Source organism: Mytilus edulis, chromosome 14 (assembly GCF_963676685.1).
Source record: "Mytilus edulis chromosome 14, xbMytEdul2.2, whole genome shotgun sequence".
Lineage (NCBI taxonomy): Eukaryota > Metazoa > Mollusca > Bivalvia > Mytilida > Mytilidae > Mytilus > Mytilus edulis.
This window is the reverse complement of record NC_092357.1, coordinates 41,742,575-41,767,369: the sequence shown is the minus strand read 5'-3', so window position 1 is coordinate 41,767,369 and position 24,795 is coordinate 41,742,575. Positions and strand designations below refer to the sequence as shown.

Here is a 24,795-nt window from a genome sequence, read left to right as displayed (position 1 = left end):
GAGAGGTATATGGATAGGATTGAGATCTCGCAAAACATGTTTCACTCCTCCACATCTTTTAACCTGTCCCAAGTCATGAACATCCAGACTTTTTAAATGTGTGTATGGCTTTAAAAGAAACATTGGTAAGTTTCGGTGTTCATTTCGCTAAACTTGTATACATTATTGGTAAGGGCCTGCCGAAGCCGGCCGCGGGATTTTCTCGCTGCATTGAAGACCTATTGGTGGCATTTGATTATTTTTTCAGTGCTGTTTGGTCGGATTTTTGTCTCATTGAAACATTTTAAGTTTCCATTCTCTATTATTTCTTCTGTCTCTCGTTTTGGAAAAAAACCATTGGTATGATAGAAAGTTGTCATGATTGAGCAGTGCCGACGATCAATACTGTGTTTCAGATTGAGAACAGCTGAATTTAGTTTCTCTCTATCTTCATTAGTTTTTGCTCAAAACATAATAGAGGGTAACACAATCCTCATTCGAGGGCAATCGCCATAGACAGTGCGCAACAGTCTACTAACTACATCGGCAAACCTTGACTGGTTAGCACATCCCAGCCCTGCCGAGATCAGTTTTTTTTTAAATTTGAATTTAACGTTGCTATTTATCTTTTATATTTTTTATTTGATAAGCGGCAAATATGACCAGTTACACAGTAAAATGGTAAACACTAAAAATCACAGATATTAGAATCATATAATAGGGGGAAAAAATCAAAGGAGAAGGAGTATCCATCCGACTGACACAAACTCATTTCATGCACAGCAACCACCACCAAAAAAATAAACACACACCAAAAACACACACACACAAAGGAAAGCAAAGTAACCGCGCTTTTATTGATGTTCTTCATCTTAAAGTCACAGTAAGGCTTACAATGTGCCGGATTAGAAAAAAAAGCTGCTAGCAGCTGCACCGGCCTTGAACGGAATCAATTATTGGCAAAAATAATTTAGATACACTTTGTTAAATGTAACACCACAAAATCGGTCACCAAGTTCAAACAGAGAGTATACTGAAAAGAAGTACATATATAAAACATACTGTTCCTATACTAGGCATATGTGAAAAACCAAACTATAGTGCAATAGGTAATATTTAATCAATGTATCAAAGGTGAAGGACTGAAATCATATATATTTATATATATGCGTTTAATTTTCAGTCTACTATGATTGTGAAATACATATAATTTCGAACATAAGTAAATTAGTCACCCAGAGTATGATTGATAAACTTTAGATTTCTTCCTTAAAATAAATACCTGACGTCAGACTTCGCGGTCTAAATGGATGACCGATAAAATCACATGTGTAGATTATACATGTTTATTAATATAGTCATTTAAAATACTTTTAATTTTGCCTTTAACATCAATAGTTAAGGAAAAAATGGCCATATGTTTGCATAAATTAATTACAAACACTGTCAATTGGTAATACTGAAAACAAAGCATATCCAATGAAATACATTTCTCGAAAACAAAGCGCAATAGCCTTGGATGTTGCCTTTGGTGACCCTCACCTATGACGTGACACTGAAAACAATCACATGACGTTGAACAATCTCCAAATGTGATTACACATAATAAATAGTTCGTTTCAATTAACAAACATCAGTATATCGCATTTGTGAACAAGACGCACATTATTGAATCTCATATATTTTGTTATTTGCATATTAAACATCAATTAGAAGCTTAGTGACATTTTTTTTCTGGGCGATTTATTCAAACGGAAGTATTTTAATTGGAATTCCTACGTTAACAGGTTCCCGGAGAAATCTGCTATCGTTCGGGTGTGGTGAATAAACTCATTTTTTGTGAAGGAAAGACATAATTCGTCAAGATGGTTGAAGGTGGAATGAAATGTATTCGTGTTTTGTTATTTGCATTTAATGTTTTATTTACAGTAAGTATACAATTAATGGATTTGTACATCATCTTTTAAAAACGAAAGTAGTTCTCACGATAATTCATAAATTTAAATATTTTGGTCACACACTTTTGAGAGTACATAATATTGAGCTATTTAAAACTCTTTTATCCAATAATGTGTTTAAATCATGAATTTGTGAGAAAACTGACACGTCTGCAGTTCGTTTATATAAAATTTAATGAATTCCCCATGCGTAGAAGGGAGATAACCCAAAAAGGTGCACTTGATACTATTCGGTTTATATATTGTTAAGATTTTATTATAAGAAATTATACTAATGAAATATGTAGGGTTCTCATGACGATTTGACATTAAACACTGTGCTTACTACTCAAAACCACTCCGAAGTACAGACTTTTCTGTGTAGTTTGAAAAGTTTTAATTGTATGAAATGTTTCAGAACAATATATATATATATATTTTATGGATTTTGATGAGGTTTTTGTTCGTATTTTAATGGGATGCTTTTCTTTCCTACAGCAAATTTAAAAGAAAAAAACACCTGAATCTCATTTGTTTATGTCCACTCAGTCACACCTGCTATTGTTGTGTAGATACATTGTCCATGTCAGTCAACACAATACAATTATTTGTCAACTATAGAGAGGGCGCGGGCATCTGGAAATTTAACCCAACTTAGTATAGTTTCACACCTTCTGCAGGAATGGGTAAAAATGCCTAACAAAATCTAGTAACCCTTAATCATGTTAATTAACATTATTCTGTTTGTATAATTTAGTTTTATCATGTTCCCCCCCCCCCCCTTTTGTGGGAAAAATTTGGTTGATTATATAGGGAATCAATGAAGCATGACTGGAGCGGGCCCCCCCTTAGGTCAGTCAGCGGGCCCGCCCTTAGGAAAAGTTCTGGATCCGCCACTGCCAGCTAAAGTTTGCTTTCTGTCCGTGGTCTGATATGTCTGACAGATTTTTCTCATTTATGGATACATGTACCTAACACTTAAACTAAAATTAATATGGCTCGTTTAATTTTTCATAAAATTTTACCAATGTATTTACTTTGACCCTTTAACAAAAAAATATAAAAATAACCAACCATTCAGTCAGAAAAATTATACTGGTTATATAGCAGTTTGACAAACACCAATTTTGATCATGGAGAAGCTTAATATTCCCTTTACAACACAATGTAATTTAAATGTTTAGCTGACTTTACAGAGTTATCTCCCTGCAGTGTTAGGGACCACCTTAAAGTCCAACAGAAAAATTAAATCTTGACACAGTCTGTGTTACTACTTGTGTAATATCCCAGTTGAAGAACAAAACTTTTTGACAATTTATGTAGAAATTCTGTCACTAAAATGACTGCTGCAAGCAATTCAAAACTAAAAAATAATACCAAGCAACTTGAAACTTATTAAAGAATGATAAAAGAGCAATTTAAAAACAGTTTTAGAATTAAAGGGATAATTGGACAATGTTGAGCATCATCAATAATTGTCTTTAAAAATAAACAATGCATCTTACATTAATGAATCTGTTTGAATTCTTGATAATGGCCTTGAAAGGATAAAGCATATGTAGGGTAGGGTATGAGGAAACCCAACAATTATTTTGCATGGCCTTATGCATTAACAGGTTATTTTTCTGAAAGAGCAATTAATATTTTGCAGTTTGATGTTAAACAGTCTTCATTCATTCAATCAGAGCATTAAAACATTAAAAGATCCTGTTTTCTTTGATCTTTGCATATTTTAACTCTTCTAACTTATTTGTCTGTGAGAGTCAGTGTTCTCCCCAGTTTCATGATTACATTAGAATGCAAATCTATCTGAAGTACATTGTAATATGCTTATAAATTCTACATGTATTAATTATGTTATAAACTTATTATACTATAAATGTGATGATACATTGTACGTTTACCAATCCTTGAAAAAAGATGCCATTTCAAAATTCCCTAATTACCAGGATGTTAAATGAAATTTGTGGGGTAAATGCTGAGATTTTAGAATGTTCATGATTCATGGTTGTATAAAGATAGCTTGAAATGTACATTTGTAATAATCCAGGTAATTAGATCATGCTTACCACATGTACATAAACATGATAAACAATAACAATGAATGAATAGAATTTGTAAATAATTGAGGGTCAAGAACTAATGCATTCCAAGTTTTTTTATGTGGAAAAAAAAAATAACTCTTCTTGGAAACATGAATAATTATCATTATTCCATATTGATAAAATATTAGTAGGTTTTTATACGACCGCAAAAATTTTAATTTTTCGTCGTATATTGCTATCACGTTGGCGTCGTCGTCGTCCGAATACTTTTAGTTTTCGCACTCTAACTTTAGTAAAAGTGAATAGAAATCTATGAAATTTTAACACAAGGTTTATAACCACAAAAGGAAGGTTGGGATTGATTTTGGGAGTTTTGGTCCCAAAATTTTAGGAATTAGGGGCCAAAAAGGGCCCAAATAAGCATTTTCTTGGTTTTCGCACTATAACTTTAGTTTAAGTAAATAGAAATCTATGAAATTTTGACACAAGGTTTATGACCACAAAAGAAAGGTTGGGATTGATTTTGGGAGTTTTAGTTTAAACAGTTTAGGAATTAAGGGCCAAAAAAGGGCCCAAATAAGCATTATTCTTGGTTTTCGCACAATAACTTTAGTATAAGTAAATAGAAATCAATGAAATTTAAACACAAGGTTTATGACCACAAAAGGAAGGTTGGGATTGATTTTGGGAGTTAAGGTCTGAACAGTTTAGGAATTAGGGGCCAAAAAGGGTCCCAAGTAAGCATTATTCTTGGTTTTCGCACCATAACTTTAGTATAAGTAAATAGAAATCTTTGTAATTTAAACACAAGGTTTATGACCATAAAAGGAAGGTTGGGTTTGATTTTGGGAGTTTTGGTTCCAACAGGTTTTTAGGAATAAGGGGCCAAAAGGGTCCAAAATTGAACTTTGTTTGATTTCATCAAAAATTGAATAATTGGGGTTCTTCGATATGCCGGATCTAACTGTGTATGTAGATTCTTAATTTTTGGTCCTGTTTTCCAATTGGTCTACATTAAGGTCCAAAGGGTCCAAAATTAAACTTAGTTTGATTTTAACAAAAATTGAATCCTTGGGGTTCTTTGATATGCTGAATCTATAAATGTACTTAGATTTTTGATTATTGGCCCAGTTTTCAAGTTGGTCCAAATCGGGGTCCAAAATTAAACTTTGTTTGATTTCATCAAAAATTGAATAATTGGGGTTCTTCGATATGCCGGATCTAACTGTGTATGTAGATTCTTAATTTTTGGTCCTGTTTTCCAATTGGTCTACATTAAGGTCCAAAGGGTCCAAAATTAAACTGAGTTTGATTTTAACAAAAATTGAATCCTTGGGGTTCTTTGATATGCTGAATCTATAAATGTACTTAGATTTTTGATTATTGGCCCAGTTTTCAAGTTGGTCCAAATCGGGGTCCAAAATTAAACTTTGTTTGATTTCATCAAAAATTGAATAATTGGGGTTCTTCGATATGCCGGATCTAACTGTGTATGTAGATTCTTAATTTTTAGTCCCGTTTTCAAATTGGTCTACATTAAGGTCCAAAGGGTCCAAAATTAAACTAAGTTTGATTTTAACAAAAATTGAATCCTTGGGGTTCTTTGATATGCTGAATCTAAAAATGTACTTAGATTTTTGATTATTGGCCCAGTTTTCAAGTTGGTCCAAATCGGGGTCCAAAATTAAACTTTGTTTGATTTCATCAAAAATTGAATAATTGGGGTTCTTTGATATGCCAAATCTAACTGTGTATGTAGATTCTTAATTTTTAGTCCCGTTTTCAAATTGGTCTACATTAAATACCAAAGGGTCCAAAATTAAACTAAGTTTGATTTTAATAAAAATTGAATTCTTTGGCTTTTTTGATATGCTGAATTTAATCATGTACTTAGATTTTTGATTATGGGCCCAGTTTTCAAGTTGGTTCAAATCAGGATCCAAAATTATTATATTAAGTATTGTGCAATAGCAAGAAATTTTCAATTGCACAGTATTCAGCAATAGCAAGAAATCTTCAATTGCACAGTATTGTGCAATAGCAAAAAATGTTCAATTGCACAGTATTGTGCAATAGCAAGAAATGTTCAATTGCACAGTATTGTGCAATAGCAAATATTTTCAATTGCACAGTATTGCGCAATAGCAAGAAATATCTAATTGCACAATATTGTGCAATAGCAAGAAATTTTCAATTGATTGGAGTTATCTTTCTTTGTCCAGAATAGTAGTTGAATCAACTTAAATCATTGTTTTATACAATGCACAATGTATATTCACTTTAAATACCAACTGATAAATTAAAACACTCTTTACCATTCAGTGATAACAAGCACTTTTTGTTACATTTTAATATTTTATGATGTATTTAAATGAGAAGTTATTGTTGCAAACTCCATTAGAAATTTAAATTGAGATCAGTTTTGAAAAAAGGGAAAGGGGGATGTGAAAAAAAAATGGTGGGGGGGGGGGGGGGGTTAATTTTTCTCATTTCAGATTTCATAAATAAAAAGAAAATTTCTTCAAACATTTTTTTGAGAGGATTAATATTCAACAGCATAGTGATTGCTCAAAGACAAAATAACATTCATTCTGTGTCCAAAACCTATGCTGTGTCAACTATTTAATCACAATCCAAATTTAGAGCTGAATCCAGCTTGAATGTTGTGTCCATACTTACCCCAACCGTTCAGGGTTCAACCTATGCGGTCGTATAAAGCTGCGCCCTGCGGAGCATCTGGTTCTATATGAATGGGATTTTGAATTAATAAGCGTATTAACCTGTGGAAAAAGGATATTCACTGCTCAAAACGTCACATGCTTAAAATTATGTGTTTAATTTTGGTAAAAAAAACGTTTGATGTACAATTGGTTTTGTAAAAATTTTCCATTACATTTATTTCTCTCGGAATATGGAATAAAATTTTTTGAAAAACTCCTCCCCTTGGCCTCAGTGAATATCAGTTTTTCAAAAGTCAATAAAACCACACATTTACCTCATCAAAAGACAGTAATAGTATAATATTTGTTTTCTATTGATGAGAAAAAAAAATGTCTGTAGTGTCATGCAATTTATGACAATCTATTGTTTTTGTTGTTGTTTTTTCTGATTTATTTTTTTGTATACAGGGAAATTTCTGATTTAGTTTAGGTCAGTAATACATGTATGAGGGCTAATTATGATAAACATAAGGATGTAGTTCAGACTTGGACAGACCAGAAATATTTTTTATTGCAGTTTGATATTAAACAATAATTAGAAGAGAAAAAATATTACAACAGCATAAGCATGTACATGATCATTTACTGTGCACGCTTTTCTAAGAAATCATAAACACAAGTCTTTTTACTCCATTTATTTAATAATACATTTGCCAAGGTAAAAAGGGGTGCAATAAGGGTACCGTAACCTGTATTGGTTGTTTAGATTTAAATCTATTTTGTTGTTTAGCAAATAAAATACCTTGCAATTGTCTGTTATTTATTTTAAATATTATAATAATACCTTTTGTCAACTGACATTTCAGATCATGTTCAATTTTTAGAATTTTGAAATAGGTGAAAATATAGCACAGCTTATTATTGTTCTTAGTTATTGACACTGGTATTTTGTTGTTGTCCAGGACAAAAACAAATATGAAAAATGAAAAAAAAATCTAATCTGGAATTTATAAGATTAAAAACAAATATGAAAAAAAGATACTAGGATGGAGAGTTGTCCCACTTGCACTCATACCATATCTTCTTATATTTACTTATACATAAAATTGAGAAAGGAAATGGTGAATATGTCAAAGCGACAACCACCCGACCATAGAGCAAACAACAGCCGAAGGCAACCAATGGTACACATGTTTAATGCTGCTTGCTGGATTACATTTAATTTAAAATGGATAGGGCTTAAAAAGCTTTAGATACAACCATGATTTAGTCAGGAGCATAAACACGTTGCAATTATCTAGATCTGTTATCACATAAACATAACTAATTATCGACAGATTTGTTTGTATTGGTACATCATAACATGTAACCCAAGGTTATTTATACCAACAGATGGGTACAAATGTACATGGTATTTCTGACCATTTATTTATTAATGTTAAATGTTGCGGAACCAGGGGCTTCACATGGTTTATGTACATGTATGACATGAAAAGCTATAAAATATAGGTGTTGTAGGAAGCATAAATAGCTTTGATTTACTGCCATAAATTGAATATCTCAAGATTTGTCTCCCTTTTTTGTTGATCTTCTTTTTTTCCCTTCATGTCCATTTTTCATTTGTTTTGAAGATAATGCATACATTTACATAAAGTAGCTTCTTTCCTATTAAATAAGAAAGAAGATGCATACATCATAATGTAACATGCCAAATAAAATTTATAAGTCTGCAAAATATTCTTTTCACATTTTCTTGTTGAGTAATGTAATAAGCTTCAATGTAATAAACTGGATTTATATGGCCTTGTGGTACCATGCTGGCCTTGAGATCAGGATTGTGGTTTTAATGGAACCCTGACTGGTTAAGCATTGGAATTTAAAGATTAGTATTAGCATGGAGCATAAATTATAAGAGTAAAATTGAGAATGGAAATGGGGAATGTGTCAAAGAGACAACAACCCGACCAAATAAAAAACAACAGCAGAGGGTCACCAACAGGTCTTCAATGTAGCGAGAAATTCCCGCACCCGGAGGCGTCCTTCAGCTGGCCCCTGAACAAATATATACTAGTCCAGTGATAATGAACGCCATACTAATTTCCAAATTGTACACAAGAAACTAAAATTAAAATAATACAAGACTAACAAAGGCCAGAGGCTCCTGACTTGGGACAGGCGCAAAAATGCGGCGGGGTTAAACATGTTTGTGAGATCTCAACCCTCCCCCTATACCTCTAACCAATGTAGAAAAGTAATCGCATAACAATACGCACATTAAAATTCAGTTCAAGAGAAGTCCGAGTCTGATGTCAGAAGATGTAACCAAAGAAAATAAACAAAATGACAATAATACATAAATAACACCAGACTACTAGCAGTTAACTGACATGCCAGCTCCAGACTTCAATTAAACTGACTGAAAGATTATGATTTCATCATATGAACATCAGGCACAATCCTTCCCGTTAGTAGGAGCAAAAATTGGTCAGCTCAGAATCAGATTATGATGTAAGGATAGGGTGTTATGTCTTGTTGTGAACAATTTTGTTTAAAATCCAGCTTAGCATATTGGTCTAGTACACAGCAGGGTAAATGTTGTTCGGTGTGAGCCAAGGCTCTGTGTTGAAGACCATACTTTGACATATAATGGTTTACTAAAATTACAAAAGGTGACTTGAATGGAGAGTTGTCTCATTGTCACTCATACCACATCTTCATTTATCTATACTGTGGATTCATTTATTTTCGTGGATATCAATTTTAGTGGATTGAGGAAAACTTGCATTGGATATTTTATTTCTTGGTTTTGGCAAAATCTTTAGAAAATTTGTAGTTTGTTGAACATTTGAATTTGTGGTTCCCCTGTATCCACGAAATCCATGAAAATTGGTATCCAACGAAAAATAATGAATCCCAGGGGCGGATCCAGCCATTTTAAAAAGGGGGGGTTCCTAACCCAGGATAAAGTACATGTCCCCATTCAAATGCATTGATCGTCCAAAAAAAAGGGGGGTTCCAACCCCCGGAACCCCCCTCTGGATCCGCGCCTGAATCCACAGTATATATTACATTTAATATGTTCTGGTCAGCCATCCATTATCATCATCAATGTAATATAGTATTATCCTTATTTCTTTTTCAGTTAATTGGTATTGGTTTGATAGCGGGAGGAGCCTATGTACAGATCAACCTTAAAGGATATTCAGAAATAATAGGCGGGCAATTTAGTGCGGCAGCGGTGTTTTTAATAATACTAGGTGTATTCATATTTATGATTGCAGCTTTCGGATGCTGTGGAGCATACAAAGAAAACTATTGTTGTATTATGACTGTAAGTGGAAAAAAATTTGCACCCAATGATGACTATCTATTTACATACTTGCAAACACAACTTTCAAAAAGAAAAAGAATCCATTTAATTAATTTAGTGTTGATCAAATTATCTAAATCAAAAATTTTCTGACGAGCATTTTTCATCATGTTCACAAATAATGCCATTGTGCACATTCTACATTTATCTTAGGCCACAATTTAGAATATTTTGGTTTGCCCAAACCCTACCCAAGGTTGAGGCAGTGGGTAGGTAGGTAGGCATTTTTTTTTTTTAATAAAAAATTGAAGTATCGGATGTTCATTAGTCTTCATGCCTATCTGATTAAAAAAAAACTTCTTCAAATCAGGACAATGAAAGAATTTGAGTAGGCAGCTTTTTTCTGTGTAGGTAGCGTTTGGGCAAACAAACCTATTCTTTTTTATGGCCTTATTTATTTATGCAAATGAATGTTTGAAGTATCCTTAACCAAACATGGACTTGCCATACTTATAAAAATAGTGGAAAGAAGTCTGTAGGGAACTCTGCTTACTGTTTTACTAGTTAATTCATATAAGTAATTACCTGTACATGTACTTTTATCACATATTATATAATAATGAATAGACTAATCATGTTCATCATGTTCATTAATTTTAAATTGAATTTTGTTGTGGAAAATGAATTTTACTTTCTGTTACAGTTTGCTGGTATTCTTGTAATCATTTTCATTTGTGAAATGGCTGCTGGTATTGCCGGATTCATTTATAAAGACAAAGTAAGTACACAATAAATGATATGAAAAAAAAACGAAAAAACTAAACTGGTTTCTCATTCCATTCTTTTATCTGTTTGCTCTCAACAGATATAAGACAGAGGGTTACAGAATAATGCATGAACATGATGCCAAAAAAAACCCCTGCAAACTGGTTTCCCTAATCTTTATCTGTTTGCTTTCTACAGATACAAGGCTGAGGATTACATCAGTTATTTAATCCTGTACATGTATGCCAGTCTTGATCGTCCTGAATATGCATGAAATATTTGCCACTGTACGTTAAGCAACCTACAATCAATCATGTATGCCAGTCTAGATTGGGTTTACAGAATAGAAAACAAGGGGCAAACATGTAAAGTAGAGAGTAAAGTGCTAAAAAGGGATGGAGAAACATTAAAGAGGAAATATTTGGGTTCTTTGATCCAAAGAATAGAGCATAATGGACAAAAAATTAAGAACACAGCAATAAATATTAATTGTATCAGTTGAGAAACACCAAAACTTTTCCATGTTTAATGTTGATCATTTGGTGCGACTGTCATAAAACCAGGTTCAGTCCACCATTTTCTACATAAGAAAATGCCTGTACCAAGTCAGGAATATGACAGTTGTTATCCATTCGTTTGATGTGTTTGAACTTTTGATTTTGCCATTTGATTGGGGACTTTCCTTTTTGTATTTTCCTTGGAGTTCAGTATTTTTGTGATTTTACTTTTTTTTTTGGTAGGAAACCAATTCCATTGGTATAGGCAAAATCATGAATTAAATGTCCTAAGAAGTACATTTTTTTTTTAATTAGGGCCCCGCCTTTAGGCAGGTCGCCCTATAGTGATCAGTCTGTCCGTCCGTCCGTAACACTTTAACTTTGTGTCCGCTCCATATCTAGAGAACCATTATGATTTCATACTTTATACTTTACATGTTTTATTAACCACCACCAGAGGGCGTGTCATGATGTATGTACAACTTCCTAGGTCAAAGGTCAAGGTAAAAAAACTTTGGTTTCAGTTGACAACCCTGTGTCCTGAGGTGAAGATCATGTCTGCTCTATATCTTGAGAACCGTTATGATTTCAAAGTTTATACTTGACATCCATTTTAACCAACAACAGAGGGTGTGTCATGATGTATGTACAACGTCTTAGGTCAAAAGGTCAAGGTCAAAAACTTTGGTTGCAGTTGACAACCCAGTGTCCTGTGGTGAAGATCGTGTCTGCTCCATATCTAGATAACCGTTATGATTTCAAAGTTTATACTTGACATCCATTTTAACCACCAGCAGAGGGCGTGTCATGATGTATGTACAACTTCCTAGGTCAAAGGTCAAGGTCAAAAAAACTTTGGTTTCAGTTGACAACCCCGTGTCCTGTGGTGAAGATCGTATCCGCTCTATATCTTGAGAACCGTTATGATTTCAAATATTATACTTGACATCCATTTTAACCAACACCAGAGGGTGTGTCATGATGTATGTACAACTTCCTAGGTCAAAGGTCTGTCTGTTGGTCTGTCCATCGCTAACAAATTTGATCCACACTATATTTTGAGAGGACAGCTGTTATTATTTCATACTTTATACCTGACAAACATTTTCAACTTGACATACGTTATTGACAGCGGGGCCCACAGAGATAACTCCCATCTCAATTGTATCTAGTTGATTTTACAATCATAATGTTCATGTAAAGTGCTTTTTAAAAAAAAAATCAATCGATCAAATATATACAAATGAACATCTATCATTGTCTATATTACTAAACATGCTAAAGGAAGAGACAAATTTCATTGAGCCATAACTTCTCTTAAATTGTATAAAGTCTGAAATAATTGTGATATGACACATAAAGTAGTGTTTTGTACTTCCTAATTTGTATATAAAATATTTTTTTCCTCAGAAATCATATATTTTTGTGAAAATATCCCTATTCAGAGATTATTAAACGCTTGTCTTATAGCTAGCATTTTGCACATGCTGATTTGACGTACATGTACTGCCAGAGAAATTTAAGAACTCTTTGTTTTAACAGTGTTTCAATTGCCCACTAATGTACAGAGATTTTGTGGGCATTTTCTACTAATGTACATGGTAAAAATTATTATATTTTATTTTCAGGTTGACGAACAGATTTCCAAATTGATGAAAGAGTCAATCAAAGACGGTAAAGCGTTAGACGATTGGAACAAAGTTCAACAAGAGGTAAAACTACATTTAGTTTGAACTTTCTGTCCATAATTTCAGAGCAGTGTGTATTTGGCCACTCTTAAAAAATGCCTTGTTCAATGTTGCCTTCCCTGGTAGTTAGGTAGGGAGTGATTTTATTCTTTATGACCAAAAACCTTAAGTTACATGTTTTAAACAAGAAAACGAAGTTGAAGCAGAAAAAAATCTTAATTAAAAAAAAATTGAAACGATTTGTGTCAATTTTTTTGGGGGCAGGCAACATTGAACAATTTTGAATTTTACTTTTGGCATTGTCTTCTCTATATGGCACATACTGAAAATTCTAAATATTTCTATTGCAAAACTTGTGACAGAAAAGCTCCCATCATCATTATGGCTCATTGACTTAAAACTTTGCACAGTTTACAAGTTAAAAGTTTTGTGTTTAGGTTGGTTTAAAGAGAACCACTTATAATCATGATAATAAGTCAATTGTTTTCAGGTATTTGTGTTATGCAGTTTTATAAGCACTGTCATATTTCAGTTCTGCTGTATTTTGGCCTGTCACTTGCACAGGATTGTTTGACTTTGAATGTTTTGGAGGTTTGACATGTTTAAATATCGACATTTTAATTTCAACATTTGCCTTTTACTATGAAATTTACAAAAAGCCAGACATATCTGTGTGTCAATAGTTTCTTGTTTGATACCAGGATTTGTTAATAGATGAATAAAATTTGAATATTGCTATATTCATTTTGCTGCAATTTATTAGTCCAAGATATCTCAAAATTGGAACTTTGCGAAAATAATACATCGCAATGTTTAAAATAGTTTTTCTATGAATGAGACTCTTCCAAATCAACATTAAAGTTAAAGATACATTTTACATCAACATAAGATTTATGATGCAGTATGCATCTACATTGAATTTAAGATGCATTTCGCATCAATATTAAATTTGAGATACAGTATGCATCAACATTAAATTTAAGATTCAATATGCACCTACATTGAATTTAAGATACAGTATGCAGCAATTTTAAATTTAAGATACACTATGCATCAACATCTACATTAAATTTTAGATACAGTATGCATCAACTTTAATTTAAGCTACAGTATGCATCAACTCTAAATTTAAGATACAATATGCACCTACATTGAATTTAAGATACAATATGCATCTTCATTAAATTTAAGATAACAGTATGCAGCAATTTTAAATTTAAGATACACTATGTATGCTATGCATCAACATCTACATTAAAGTTAAGATACAGTATGCATCAACATTAGATTTAAGATACAGCAGTATGCACCTACATTGAATTTAAGATACAGTATGCATCAACATTAAATTTAAGATTCATTAAGCACCTACATTGAATTTAAGATACAGTATGCATCAACATTGAATTTAAGATACAATAAGCACCTACATTGAATTTAAGATACAGTATGCATCAATATTGAATTTAAGATACAATATGCATCAACATTAGATTTAAGATACAGTATGCATCAACATCAACATTAAATTTAAGATACAATATGTATCAACATTAAATTTAAATTATAATATGCACCTACGTTGAATTTAAGATACAATATGCGTTACTAAAAAATTATTGTCTCATTATAAAGTGTAACTTTTCACTTACTGTTTTCAGTTCAAATGTTGTGGAGTGAACAGTTCCAAGGACTGGGAGACAAGTGCAAATGCGTCATTTCCAGATTCATGTTGTAGTGATGGTGGTAAATCTCCTTCCTGCATCCATTATGATGTGGTAAGTAAGGTCAGACATGTGACAGAGTTGTCAAGCCACAACTGGAGATTTGGAAATTTCAGCTGGACTTTGGGCCTCATAACTGGAGATTTTTTATCAACCTTATTATCGACATACACAAGATTTTTTGTGTGTGTTTAAACTGCATATATATCTTCCTTTTTTGTTAAAAAAACAATGATTCCATACCTTTGAACACCTGCATAGCCATTTTTTACTCAGTAAAATAGAAGATAAGGGGGTTCAAATATTTATTCATCATATACAGTTCCAAGATAAAGTGATCAGCCATCATACATGGCAAAAAGTACCTCTTCTTTAGCTACATTGTCAACTTTAGTACCACTACTGAACATGTTTGTAACAGAAGGTGTTGAATTGATAGAGTTGTGGGTCTTCCGGTGGGTAGCTGTCTCCATATTTTTAGTCAAGTAATTAGGGCCACCATAGTCAGCTTTGTATGAAGTGTAGTAAGCATGGTCTTGACCCTTGGCACTTAACTTGCACCATTTTTAAATTTGGCTAAGATACTTTGTTTTCTTTAATTTGATGCTGGGGTATTTGGTGATAATTACATACAGTTTGCATTTTGTCAAATTATAAGACAAACACACTTTAATATGTAAAGGTATTCCATTGGCTTTGATAGAAAACAAGCCATACATATCATATTGGAGTTGATTTTATTGTCTTTAAGGTTCAGTATAAACTGTAGTCTGTTCCATGTTTTCAACAGCATCAAAATCGATGTTTATACGTTTATTTCACTAGCTAGTTGATTACTAGGTAAATGCCAATCATCTTTTATTGTTGTATATACAGTCTAATCCTTTACACCTTCATTGATTACTCGAGGCTATCTTCCTATTTACCTTTTTGACACAAATTTCATTACAGGAAACTTCCGTTTTTCTTGGACTTTTCCCATATCAATTTTGAGTTTCTTGGACTTTTTCCCTGTGCGTATCTATTTTGTAAACAGAAATGTCTACTGAATTTTTTTTCGAGATTGACATTTTCAAAAAGGGGAAGAGGGTCTGAAAAGCGGGAGATTTTAACTCCCGCCGGGAGAATCACATGTATGTAAGGTCCATTTTATTAGAAAAACACAAGATAAGGGGTATCTATGCAGGACACAAAATCAGTTCATACAAAGCAAAAATAAAACACAAAGCAAAGAAACCGCTGTGTATTGCTGTTCTTGATCTCAAAGTCAAAGTTAATATGTTCTTGTCCTGAACATGCATGAAATTTTTGCCACTAGACATAAATCACAGAAAAAAATAATTAGTTGATAGAAAATTCACCTAATATTGATTCATTATTATTTGTTGGATACCAATTTTCATGGATTTCGTGGGTACAAGTTAACCACAAAATAAGATGTTCAACAAATAACAAAATTTCTATAGGCTTGAAAGCAGGCTTCAGTACAGCCTGGAATTAAATATCCACAAGCATGTAAGTTTTCCTTATTAAAGGTGGTACCCAACACTTTAACTAAAATGAATTTGGCTTGTATAATTTTCTTAAAATTTTGACAAGGTATTTACTTTGACCCTTTTACAAAAATATAAAAATTTAAAAAAATTTGAACCAACCGTTTTATCAGAAAAATTACACTGGTTATATAGCAGTTTGACAAACACTTATTTTGATCATTGAGAAGCTTAATATTCCCTTAACAACACAACGTAATTAAAACGTTTAGCTGATTTTACAGAGTTATCTCCCTGTCATGTTAGGTACTACCTTAATCCACGAAAATTGGAACCCACGAATATAAATAAATCCACAGAATGTTGAAAGTAGTATTTTCTTTTCTAGGGATGCTACACAGAGTTGAAGGAATTTGTGAAAGACAAGATTGTTGTAATTGGAGGTATTGGTGTTGGATTTGCTGTCATCCAGGTAAATATTATACAATATCAGGCTTAAAATAGGGTCAATAAAAGGTTATATCCATCTAAGAGATGGATGTGGTCTTCATTAGACGGTTTAAATTTAAATACAGGGTGGAAAAGGACTTTCATGACTATTTTATAATACAATACAACAATTTGAAGGACTTGCTGTGGTAGTGGATTAAGGATGTTCGCTACTCTGTTTAAAAATAACAAGCTGCTATGAATTGATAGTATATAAATAAAGAAACTAAAAAAGTAGAAAAAAATGGAGGGTCCTTGTGCTTGTTTTCAAGATATAAGCCATTGAAAATTTGGCCGGAAATAATTCTCACTAGATTTTTCATATATTTAACATTGGCAACTCTTTTGTTTCAAAAACTATGAAAAAATAACAAGGATTTTATAAGACTTTGAAATGTGTCTTTTTACACTTTTTGCAATAAAATTATAAAAAGAACAGTAGGGGTGAGTGGGCAAAATTTCTTAATTGCAATACATGGATAAAACCAGAGGATTTCGAAAATCTGGCAAAAATTCAAAAAATAGAGGAGCAAACATCCTTAAGTCAATTATGAATAATCACTAGGGGATGTTTAACAACTTTGAATACCTATGACGGTCTCCCACGGTTAGGCATATTTAAATCATATTGATTTGTGATTAAAAAAAGATATGAAAAATTATCACCCCACCCATATAAGCTCTTTAATACAGAGATTACATATGAGTGCCAATAAGACATATTACAACCATAGTCAAAGTGAAGAGGATTGTTGCAACTGTTGGTCACTGTGCCGCCTTCAACAATGACTAAAGCTTTTACCGTATAGTTAATTGTAAATGGTTTGGACATGACCATATGTGAAACAATTCAATAGATATCAAAGGCATGATTTATGATGAAACAAACAAAAAAATTAAAATGACAAACAATTAAATTACAGGATTTGGACTTGGGACAGGCTCATATCAAATGTGGAGGGTTAAACCTATTTGTAGGCATGATGACTTGTGAATTTCTGAATTAATTTGCCTCTTTTATACTACACAGCCATCTTTAGACAAATTTTGAGTTTTGATCACTTGTCTACTTTGACATGCTATTTTGACTCATCATGACTTAAAACATTCAATTGCTCAGGATTACTGCATTATAAGGAGAGAAGTATTTTAGTACCTCTTATAAAGAAAAGCATGGACCAAGCTGGGAATGACCTTTTATTATAAGATTCTAATCTAGCCAACATCCACAAGATCATAGCAATTTTTCCAAAAAATATAATAATAATTTTTAAAACTTTAAACTACTGAGCTGACAAATACAACAAATGGAAGTTTTTAATGACCTTGACTGGCTATACAGCCCTGCACGGTCAGTGCTGACAAATTATGAGTCATCTGAAAAGTAATATGGGCAAAGGGAGATAATCCATATTTTATTTTTTTCTAGATCATTGGAATCCTGTTTGCCTGCTGTCTGGGACGTGCAGTAAAGAAAGAATATGAAGTCGTGTAAAGTGATAGATAAACAAAGAATTTTCCCTACTATATTTGTGACACAGAGCACATGGAAAAAAGGGGGAGGGACGATTGTTTTCTGGGTGTTATGTCAGAACTTTTGTTAATAAACGTAGAAAAGAAAATATTCTATTTATTTGGTATGATGGTAGCTTAAACAGTCAAATTATCTTCTGGATTTCTGTAAATTGAAATATTTATAAAAAAGTAGATTCAATTTGGGACTTATTTTCAGATTTTGATCGAAAGGACTGGTGTAGATTAAAATATGTACAATCAATTAATTCTGAAATCTTAACTGTTTGATCTATTTGTCAAATAAGAATCTAATGATATCTGGGTAATTTTTCACAAGCATTCACCAAAACATTGTGATTGGTTAAAAATGTCATAAACAATGGAAAATCAACCAATGGAGGGACATTATTTTGAAATTTGAAAAAAATAAAATTACCCATAGTTCTTTCGATTCTGAATGGGCTCATTCTATATTAATACCACTAGTTCTTCCATTGACCTATAAATATACAGTGAGCATCCTAGCTGAAGACACTGAAAAAAAAATGTAAACTTTATAGGGAAATTCTTAATTATTATTTTGGTTAATTAAGAAAGTATTGTAGAAAATACCAGTAGTTATTTATTTTCAAGATTCCTGGTGAATTTGAAACCATTTCGATACAGATCTTGCACCAACTAATATGTATTTGAACCAAGGATACGGTTAAGTTTATGATAATTTATTTTTCAAGATATAGGGAAAATCTTTTTATAACTTTTTTTGATCAATATTATATTTGTAAACATTTTTTGTTATTTGTAAAAAGAAAAGTAGAAATATTTGTTTACTTTTACTGTATACTAAAAATAACCTGTAAAATATTTTCTATTGTAAGATGTTGTTCAGTATTTTTTCTATTAATCAAAATCTTGAACTTTCTCAATCAAAGACACTCAGTGATGATGTTGTATGCAGGCTTTTATGCTTAATAAAAAGTATTGGATAATGAAAAGATCTCAGTGATTACTTAATTTAAGTTCTGAAAGAAAAATATTTGAAGAATATTGACTCGGAGTATATATAAACAGTACTCCTTGGAAACGACATGTACATCGGCAATATATTGTGTATTTTGTTTCTTAGCTGTGCTAAATGCAAGAAGGAAAAGCTTTTGAAAGTTCAAGAATTTTTTTTAAATATATAAATATTTTTGTACTCGCCGGACCAAATCTATATTGTGTATTTCTAAGTAAGCTGCCGTTTTGAATGCAGTTCTGTCAATTTTATTTTCTTTAGTATTTTTGTGTAATTGTTGAATGTGTAAATTTTGAATGATTTGCCTTGATAACAAATGCTAGAATATTGAGATGTACAGTCTTACAGAGTGTTTATAAATACCATTGAAAATTCATTATGTGATGAAACCAACATATGCAGCTGCATTTTTTGCCTTTAGTTTTCAAAGAAAGGGTATACAAGTAATTTCTTGACAGATATTATAAGGAGTTTGATTTATCTAAGCATAAATCAGTTAATACATTAAAATTTTAATCATTCTTTGACATAACTAGACAAGGCAGTGCCTGGTTGCTGCTCACTGTTACACACGTACATCTCATTAATTCTAAATTTGCTATCCAATATTTTTGACATGTTGTCTGTTGTCATGGAAATATTTTTGTTTGTTTATTACTTTTTACCACTTTCATTAATCAGGTATCATTTCTATTTTGTAAAAGTTTGAAATCAAACACAGGTGAAGGATTGCGTTTCGTCAAAATTCTAAGAAAAAAAAAAAGGTCATGACCTCATTATGTTGTTTAAAAATAGATTATTATGCATTTGCACGCAGGTTTGATTTTTCCACAATTACATAGTTATAAATTATGTCCAATGTACAAGTACTGTTAAATGGCCAGGTGGGACTTGTTTCCTGTAAATTGCTTTGTAAACATTGCTTGTGGAGCTTATTATTTTTGACAACTGCATTGAATTGATTAAAGAATATAATTACAATTTATTTTTAAAGTCAAAATTTAGTCCATAGGTAAGAAATCTCTCCTCACCCAACTGAAAACTTATTATAAATCAACATTTTTTTTCTCTCTAATTTCAAAAATGGGAATTTCTATTATGTCCTGAACAGAATCTGACACAATACAATTACTTTTAAAAAAATCAACTTTTCGATGCAAATCTATATTTATACAAGAAAATAGCATAAATTTGAAGCCACTAGAAACATGCACAAAATACACGCAACTGACCCTTTCCATTCTAGGGTTTATAAACTAGAAACACCATTTTTCATTTGATTTTCTCATTACTTCTCTAAATTGACTGCTTCAGGTATTTTCATCTTTATAGTTTAAATTGAAAAGGTGGGGAATTTTTCATTTACTGGATAACATTTGTATTTGCTTGGCTCAATTATTGTTAGTAGCAAAAAAAATATTAGAAAACTGCTATACTGGTGCAAGTGGTTTATTCATCTTAATAATGTCAATCTGTAGAATAAAAAATTATCCTTGAAATATTTCTTTTTATGATTGTGCCCATTTTAACCAGATTTTCGGAGGAAAAAAATCTGTTATTTATTTGGGAATGTACAGCAGGCTGGCTCGGGCGACTGGTAAACAGTGTCCTTTCATTAACATGAAAATGGTTTAAAAAAAATTTTGTGTTGTTTCCTGTGACTAAATGAAGATTTTAGTTTTTTTTTATATTGAGTTATAGCCCTTTCCTAATCATTCAATTTTTGAAGAATTCTTTGTAATTTAAGGTATGCCTATTTTGGTGGATTATGTATCACGTATTCTGTTTTATATATTTGTAGGTATTATATAAAAATAATGTGATGTGGTATTGCCAATGAGACCGCTATCCAACAAGCTTTAGATGAGGTGGATGTATGCAATTATAGGCAACTTCAGCCTTCAACATTGAGCAAAATCCTAACTGTATAGATTGCTAAATGGACACTTAAATTTGTATGTTCAAATAAGTATTAAATGATAAAAGCTAGTGTGCAGACGTTGAGAAAACAAAAAATTCAAGTATCTAGGAATATGTGTACCCATATTAAAATGCCCCCAAAAAATGTAAATTTACATTTATGAGGATACTTTTGTGATAATTCATAGCAAAATAGTTTTGTTGATTAGAAAGAACTATTTGAAATCAATCATAGTAAAAGAATGTCTTAATCAAAACTGGAGAGACTAGCTTCAAATTTGATTCATACTTTAATATTTGATCTTATCACATTCAAAAGCATTAATCTACCATAAAAGGGGATCTTCCACTGTCATATGTACAGAGATGACTAACCCGTCAACACTTAGTTTGCCAGTTCAAACAACACTGGTGATTCCAAATTTAATTGCTGGTAACTATTATTGCTGAAGGAAGATGGTTCCTAGTACCATTAAAAACCTGCCACCATAATATATCCAAGAGTTTGAAACGGGCATCATACACTAGCAATTAACAATAAATCAAATAAAGGTACTGGAAAGGATTCTGCTATACTAACAGTCAGAAATTAGTGCAGAAAAGTTGAAAGAACTTGTTCTAGGATTGAAACCAACTAGATTCCCTTGGGCTCATAAGGACCTGCAAGCTATTAAGTGTCCAAAATGACTAATGACCATTGAAACAGGAAAACCAACAGCAAAATCTGCATTATATGAATTTTTAAAATGACCATGGAAATGGTCCTGATGAGTCAAAGTTCAGGGACATTAACTCTTGGTGTCAATTTTGGGTTAATAGTGATTATACTGCAACATGGGCAATATGAGGTTTACTATAAATATCGGATGATTATTGGAACCAAGACGGATATATATGTAAGCTTGTTAAATCAACCATGAGCTCTTATGTTTTAAAGGACTTTTATGTTAAAGCAAACACTTTTTTGTACTAATTTTAAAGAATTGCCTAAGAACTACCCAAAATGCAGAAAGTTCAATGTCAAATTTCTTAGTCCTAAGACCATATATGTTCATTCTGTGTCAGAAACCTAGACTGTATCAAGCTTGAATGGGTTTGACTTATGCTGTTGTAACAAACTGCACCATGCGGAGCATTTTATTTTAATATTCCAAAGCTTGCCGGTGAAGCATTTGAACAAAAGAAGGTTGAAGTTGGAAATTCTCCATCCTCTCTTCATTACACTAGTATGTTGTTAACCCTGTAGACAAAGCATTAAACAATTTTATTTACATAGATATTCAAATAATCATAATGTTGATTGCGTAACAAGGTATAAGTTGGTTGGTTGATGTTTGCTCATTGTTGAAGGCCGAACGGTGACCTACATTTGTTAATGTCTGAGTCATTTTGGTCTCTTGTGGAGAGTTGTCTCCGACATTGGCAGTCATACCACATCTTCTTATTTATATGAGGTAGAGGAAATCGTAGTTACCCAGTGGAGTTTGTTTTAAAAAAAAATAATTCCGACTATAAGTAAATTATATTTTTCCAGACTTTTAATAATCAATCTGTTCGACGTCATAAACAGTATTGGAATAGCATGACCTTGTTAGATGCAAAAATTTCCATGTAACCGTAGCCAGTGCCAAAAATATAAGTCTCGACAGGATGTAAAACCCTGATTGTAAACAACTAGATATAGCGACTACATGTGGACTTAGCTATTTAAAAGTTATTAGAAATAGAATTTGTACCGATTTGGTCAAAATGCATATGCAAAGAGCTCCCTACAATGTAAAATCAAGAATTTGTAAACATAGTCTTACATACAAAATTTTAATCCTTTGTTAAATTAATAACTTTTTAAAGAGTGAGTCTAAACTCTAAACGGTCCTGTCTTTTTTATATAGGTTATTCTTACTTTTCGTTAACTTAAATTGTCATCCTGCCTTTTTGTCGAGCCTTCGACTTTAGTCGAAAAAGCGAGACTAAACGATCCTACATTCCGTCGTCATCGGTGTCGTTGTCGTCGGCGGCGGCGTTCACAAATATTCACTCTGTGGTTAAAGTTTTTGAAATTTTAATAACTTTCTTAGACTATCCTGGATTTGTACCAAACTTGGACAGAAGGTTGTTTATGATCATAAGATAGTATCCAGAAGTAAATTTTGTAAAAATAAAATTTCATTTTTTTTCCGTATTTTACTTATAAATGGACTTAGATTTTCTGCCGGGAAATATTACATTCACTCTGTGGTTAAAGTTTTTCAATTTTTAAAGGCAGTGCTTTAAGGCCTGACTTTCAAGTCATGAGGTTCATTTTTCCTTACGCAAATCTTTGCTGGGGGTCATTTTGCAAGAAATAGATCCGGAAATGTTTAAATTTCTCCTCTACTTTTTGTGGTATGTATTGGTTTTTGTTCCTTTCATTTACATTGGGAAATAAAGAAACGATCAGTGTGTATTGTTCGTTTTAAAAATCTGTTTATTAATGTGTCTTTTGCATTATAAGCAGTCAATCTGATTACAAACTATCATTATTCGAATTCCGTGTGGAAAGAGGTCCGTTCAATTTCGAGTACTATTTGCGATCTAAAGATATTTTAAAATCATTTCACTCGTTGATATAACATGATATTATAATTAAAAGTCGACTGACCGTGAATTATATTGCATAATATACAATTTAAAGTATTTCTGTACGTGAAGCCGTATGACGTTATAGTTATTTCGGTCTCAGTTATGTAAAATATGAAATTATCGTTCCTGAATAGGGTTCCACTAATTAAAGACAAGAAGCGTCAAAAAAGTGATAAGAAGCGACAATAAAATTAAAATAGCGATAAGAAGCGACAATTTAATTAATTTAGCGAGAAGAAGCGTCAAGAAGACTATATAGCGACTATACATAAATAAAAAAAATGTCATTGCAACAACTTATTCCCCATAGATATTAAAAAAAACATGCATTATTTTTTATTATAGGGGCGGTTATAAAACATTTTTTATATTACTGTACATTGATAGATAAAAATATGTTTTTATTAAGAAGAAAGGGATTAGTTTTTATTAGATATAAAAAAATATATATTTTATGCACACGCTAAAAATTGGCCATCAAAACAAAAAAAAAACAATTTCCTTTTAAAGAATTTATTGAATCAAAACCATGCAATATCATTTCCTTTCTAACAGTGAAATTCTTCTTTTTCATAGGGACATATTTGATAGGTGTAGCTTCACCCTATCACATCAAATGAGAATAGCCTCGTGAGAGAATTACGATTCGCTTGTCCCTTGTTAGTTATTGTCGCTTCGTCACTAAATTAAACTTCTTGTCGCTGTTTGTCTCTAAAATTCTTCTTGTCTCTTATTAGTGAGACCAGTCAGTTCCGTCCTTAACTTCCGTTTTTGCACTGCAAAACAATCACACAATTAACGATGCCTAGTCCTTGTTGGTGTGTACCTGAGTGTCATTTAAGAGGAGGACTTGCATTTCTAAATGACTTAATAAGAAGGAAAAGTTGGATCAACGCCATGGCTCAAACGTAGATTGTCATGTGCGATGCAATCGTAGAACCCATATCAATCAGCTGTTGTTTGCAAGGCACATTTTACTGAAAACGACTACGTTCAGGAAACTATTCATGGTAAAACTTTATTTTCTTTAAGAAATATATACTGTTATTTATATAATCGCCATGCAAGTAAACCAAAGTCTGTTTGCAACCGCAATTATCGTTTTAGAATAAAAAGGGGGGTGAATTCAAGAC

At 32.1% G+C, this 24,795-nt stretch overlaps 1 protein-coding gene across 2 annotated transcripts; it reads left to right on the top strand.

Moving 5' to 3' along the window:
• The first annotated feature begins 1,276 nt into the window (after positions 1-1,276).
• Positions 1,277-20,619, top strand: LOC139503421 (CD63 antigen-like). Of its 2 annotated transcripts, none has more exons than XM_071293200.1 (7): positions 1,277-1,907; positions 9,764-9,952; positions 10,635-10,709; positions 12,822-12,905; positions 14,543-14,659; positions 16,487-16,570; positions 18,017-20,619. In XM_071293200.1, the coding sequence occupies exons 1-7, from the start codon at positions 1,845-1,847 to the stop codon at positions 18,080-18,082; spliced, it is 678 nt and encodes a 225-aa protein (XP_071149301.1). In that variant the 5' UTR covers positions 1,277-1,844; the 3' UTR covers positions 18,083-20,619. The 2 variants fall into 2 exon arrangements, 1 of the variants encoding a protein (XP_071149301.1); XR_011659097.1 differs by having other exon boundaries at positions 1,554-1,907; positions 14,543-16,120; positions 16,405-16,570.
• Positions 20,620-24,795: the final 4,176 nt, after the last annotated feature.